The sequence below is a fragment of the Chelmon rostratus genome, chromosome 19 (assembly GCF_017976325.1).
Source record: "Chelmon rostratus isolate fCheRos1 chromosome 19, fCheRos1.pri, whole genome shotgun sequence".
Taxonomy (NCBI): Eukaryota; Metazoa; Chordata; class Actinopteri; order Chaetodontiformes; family Chaetodontidae; genus Chelmon; species Chelmon rostratus.
Genome location: NC_055676.1, coordinates 24,015,714 through 24,020,165, shown reverse-complemented (window position 1 = coordinate 24,020,165; position 4,452 = coordinate 24,015,714). Strand labels below are relative to the sequence as shown.

At 41.7% G+C, this 4,452-nt stretch overlaps 1 protein-coding gene across 1 annotated transcript in view; it reads left to right on the top strand.

The window, feature by feature from the left end:
- Nucleotides 1-232: 232 nt before the first annotated feature.
- LOC121623455 (polyunsaturated fatty acid lipoxygenase ALOX15B-like) overlaps nt 233-4,452 on the top strand; it is a 7,877-nt gene continuing 3,657 nt past the window's right edge. The window contains exons 1-8 of the mRNA XM_041960726.1: nt 233-311; nt 770-900; nt 1,394-1,586; nt 1,717-1,798; nt 1,966-2,088; nt 2,220-2,323; nt 2,530-2,702; nt 4,132-4,275. Coding sequence (XP_041816660.1) covers nt 233-311; nt 770-900; nt 1,394-1,586; nt 1,717-1,798; nt 1,966-2,088; nt 2,220-2,323; nt 2,530-2,702; nt 4,132-4,275 — 1,029 coding nt within the window. The remainder of the gene's footprint in view (nt 312-769; nt 901-1,393; nt 1,587-1,716; nt 1,799-1,965; nt 2,089-2,219; nt 2,324-2,529; nt 2,703-4,131; nt 4,276-4,452) is intronic.

Here is a 4,452-nt window from a genome sequence, read left to right as displayed (position 1 = left end):
TCCGTCGACAGATTATCGGTGATCTATTAATGATTAATCGGAGGAATGATCGACACGCAGCTTCTATGTGTTGAACTCTGCAGAAACGTGGAGAGTAAATATTGACACAGTCGATGAATTTCTTTCTGTTTTCAGTCGCAGTGAAATCTGAGCAGGAGTCATCGGCGGTGAGTAACACTGGTCCATAAATATACCCTCACACTCGTCTTCATCGCTGAGTCCAGCTGAGTCCATGTTGGGATTCTACCCGATCCGGATGGGACCGAGCCCTCTGTTCGTGAACCGGTGTTTGATCCCATACGAGCCTGCAGGTGCAGCCTGAGATCCTGCAGGTGTGCCGGGCCTGTCAGGAGTCCTGGAGGAGAGCAGACAAGTTTTAGAAATACTTTTACTTCATTCATCTCTGCAAAGGTCTAACAGTCTCTTCTAAAGTTTGATTTAATATCATATAATTTAGTTTTCTTTTATGTTCTTTTATTTTATTGTCATTTTGTTGGATGTTTGAAAGGTGTCGACACAATTTGATTTTTATATTTGCGTTTTCAGACTGACTCCATCAGAAGGGAGCAGAATCTATGAAATATATGAGCGCTCAGTGTAACTTTAGATTCATGTAACTGAGTATAAGTATCGACGTGTCGGTGCCTCGCTGCAGCTCATCGGGAGAATGTCGTGTTTTTACTTATTTCTACACAATATATAAAAAGTACTTTAAAGTGTTCAGATTTTTCAGAGTATATAAAGTGACTTTTTGTTTGTGTTTGTGCAGTTGCCATGGTGATGTACCGCGTTGTGGTGTATCAGGAACGTTTGTTCCTCTCTGGCAACGCCCACCAAACCGTCGTCCAGCTGGTAGGCAGCAGAGGGACCAGCGAGCGCATCCCATTGGCCGAGAGATCTGTGAGTCATAACAAAGATTGCTAATTATTAACTAACAACAGTTAATGGACAACAGCAGTGGTAGCAATCATGCTAGTCTAACTGACATACGTCAAGTATTAGATATCAATTAAACATATATAATTTATGTGTTTAAATAAACTGTAAACTCAACAGTGAAATACAATGAGAATGAAAATCCACTAATTGTTTGTTGTTTTTCAGATGTGTCGGGTTTTAAAGAACATGTGCTGCTGCAGAACCACCAAAGAAAAAGTAAACTTTAAGGAAAACTTATTAAATGGATATTATTATGAATTCAGTTATTCCTGAAATCAGTTTAAGTAAAAAATGTCATCTGATTTTCCTTTAATGTCAAATATTATTTTTATAATTTTATATTTTTTTTATAATTCCAGCCAATTAAATGCTTGAAATTGAAGCAATAGTTTTTATGTATGAACATATTATCTTCTTATTCTCTCAGCTTAAAGTCTACAATGTCTGTTGCCAGGCGGAATACATGGTTCATTGTCCTACCAGTCTTGGAGCTCTGCTATTGGTCCATTTAGAAGCCCCGCCCACCACAGCCAGCGTCTGGTTTTGTTCGAAGGTTGTCGTGACAACACCGGAGGGCGGAGTCTCACTGTTCCCCTGCTACCGATTCATCAGCCACTCCACCTCCCTGGCTCTGAGGGATTCGATTGGTCGGTGATAAAATGAACGACAGGATTTTGAAATAAAAACTTTTAGAAGTAGCTTCTCGCTCTCTCATTTCATCTTTGCTCTTTTCAAACAATTCCTATTTTTGTCTGTTTGCTGTTTTTTTTTCTGAAGCAAAGTTTGTTTTCAACGACGTCCAACCAATCGAACTGGATCAGAGGATTAACGAGCTGACGTACCGCCGTCAAACATTTCGGTAATAGATTGTTGTTATGTGATCAATATACTACAGAGCGATAGAGATCGATCGATAGCCATGACTGTAAACTGTGAGCAGATAAAGAAAATGGTCTCAATCTTCCTGTTTCGTGCTCGCAAAGTTTTACTCAATGTTATCAGATCCAAACTGGGATTTTTTCATAGGTGGAGTTGCTATGACGATGGTCTCCCGGAGACGATGAAGGCTGACAGCATCATGTCACTTCCTGCTGAGGTTCGATTCTCTGCATCCAAGGCGACCGACATGATTGTGACTGTCAGCAAAGTGTAAGTTAAAAAACCGTTTAGGTCACTTAGAAAGGTCTCTGTTGGTCTCTGCTGGTCTCTGCTGGTTTCTGCTGGTCTCTGCTGGTCTCTACTGGTCTCTACTGGTCTCTGCTGTCTTGTTCTGTGTTCAGGCTGGTGGAGTTGTGTCTGCAGAGCTTCATGTTCTCTCAGCAGCGTTGGTCCAGTTTTCATCAGATCCATCAGCTCTGCCAGCAGACCAGGACCCCGACCTGCAGTGAGACAACTATTCATTTCATTATAATACATAGAAAAAGATTTGTGTTGCTATTGGGCAACAAACTAACTAAACTAGTACTAGTTTAGTTTCCTGATGTCTCCTGGTCGAACAGATTTTATTCATCACATCTTTTTAAGTCTGAAACTTTAGGAAATCAACAGAAATGCGTCCTGTCCCCTGACTTCCTGTCTGTGGTGCATCAGGATTGGTGGAACGTCTCTGGAGGGAGGACTGGTTCTTCGGATATCAGTTCCTGAACGGAGCCAACCCGACTCTGATTCGCCGCTGCACAGAAATTCCGCCCAACATGGCCGTTACCGAGGAGACTGTGAGGGTGTCGCTGGGAGGCGGAGTCAGCCTCAGTCAGGAAGTTGAGGTGACCGAGGAGATTGAGAGCACTTTTTCGCCCCTCATCCAAGAGGCTTCTCCAGTTATAGCTGACTGGTGGGGAGTCTCAGGTATAGAACCTCTGCAGGTTCGTTATCAAGATGCTGAAGAACACTCCATGTAAAAATTAGGGAAACCATCCCTGAACAGTGAAGGAGGTCTACAATGCCCCCTATTCCCACCCCCACCTACAATACTGTCTTTTCATCCCTTCACAGGAGATTACACCACTATTCACACCTACCTCAGATGACTCCAGTGACTGTTGTTCACACCTGTCCTCAGGTGACTCCAACGACTGTCGTTCACACCTGGCCTCAGATGTCACTAACAACTGTTGTTCACACCTGGCCTCAGATGATTCAAACAACTGTTGTTCACACCTGGCCTCAGATGACACTAACAACTGTTGTTCACACCTGTCCTCAGGTGACTCCAACGACTGTCATTCACACCTGGCCTCCGATGAAACTAACAACTGTTGTTCACACCTGGCCTCAGATGACACTAACAACTGTTGTTCACACCTGTCCTCAAATGACAATAACGACTGTCGTTCACACCTGTCCTCAAATGACAATAACGACTGTCGTTCACACCCGGCCTCAGATGACACTCACAACTGTCGTTCACACCTGGCCTCAGATGACACTAACAACTGTTGTTCACACCTGTCCTCAAATGACAATAACGACTGTCGTTCACACCTGTCCTCAAATGACAATAACGACTGTCGTTCACACCCGGCCTCAGATGACACTCACAACTGTCGTTCACACCCGGCCTCAGATGACACTCACAACTGTCGTTCACACCTGGCCTCAGATGACACTCACAACTGTCGTTCACACCTGGCCTCAAATGACACTAACAACTGTCGTTCACACCACCAGCCACACCAAAGAGGTTAAATACCTGAGGCTGCCCACCAGAACTAAACCTATTTTCCTAAAAATTATCTAAAAAGTAAGTAATAAATCTACTCTGTGTCAGAGTAACTTTTGGTGAATTGATTTAAATACACAGTACTTATGTATTTTGTTGTGTTCTCATATTTCATTTATTTTCGTTTCTTTAAATGGAGATTCTTCTACATTCAAATCATTCATGAATATTCAAAAAAACAAACAAGACCTTTGTTCAGATTATGTCAGGAAAATGAAGTTTTGTTACGTTGCACTTACGTGACATTAATTTGAGCAAATACATTTCAAAACAGTATTCCCAATTTAAAACATGCTAAACTTACTGTTATATTAAATTAACATTTAAACTAACTTCAAACGAATGAAACATTTAACATATTTACTCTTAACATTTATTGAGATTATACTAACGTGTTATAAAGCTAGAATATGTTATGCAGATGACAGCTAATAGAGCTCCCGCAGGAATTTGTTCTTATACTGTTGCTTCAGAGAGGAAACGTGTTTGTGGTGGATTATCGGCTGCTGGATGGTCTCACAGCGAACACCGTGAACAGGAAGCAGAACTACCTGACAGCTCCAATCGTCCTGCTGCACCTGAACTCCAACAACCAGCTGCTGCCTGTCGCCATCCAGGTAAACCCACCTGACCTCTGACTCCCAAACACAACTAAGATGTGTGATAGGAAACAGCATCGTATCATCAGCAAAGAAAGAACTTAAAATATAAACTTAAATTCAAATATAGTTATTGTTTCTATAATGTTTTATTTTATTGATAGTTTTTATTGTTTATAACTAAAAATGTAAAAC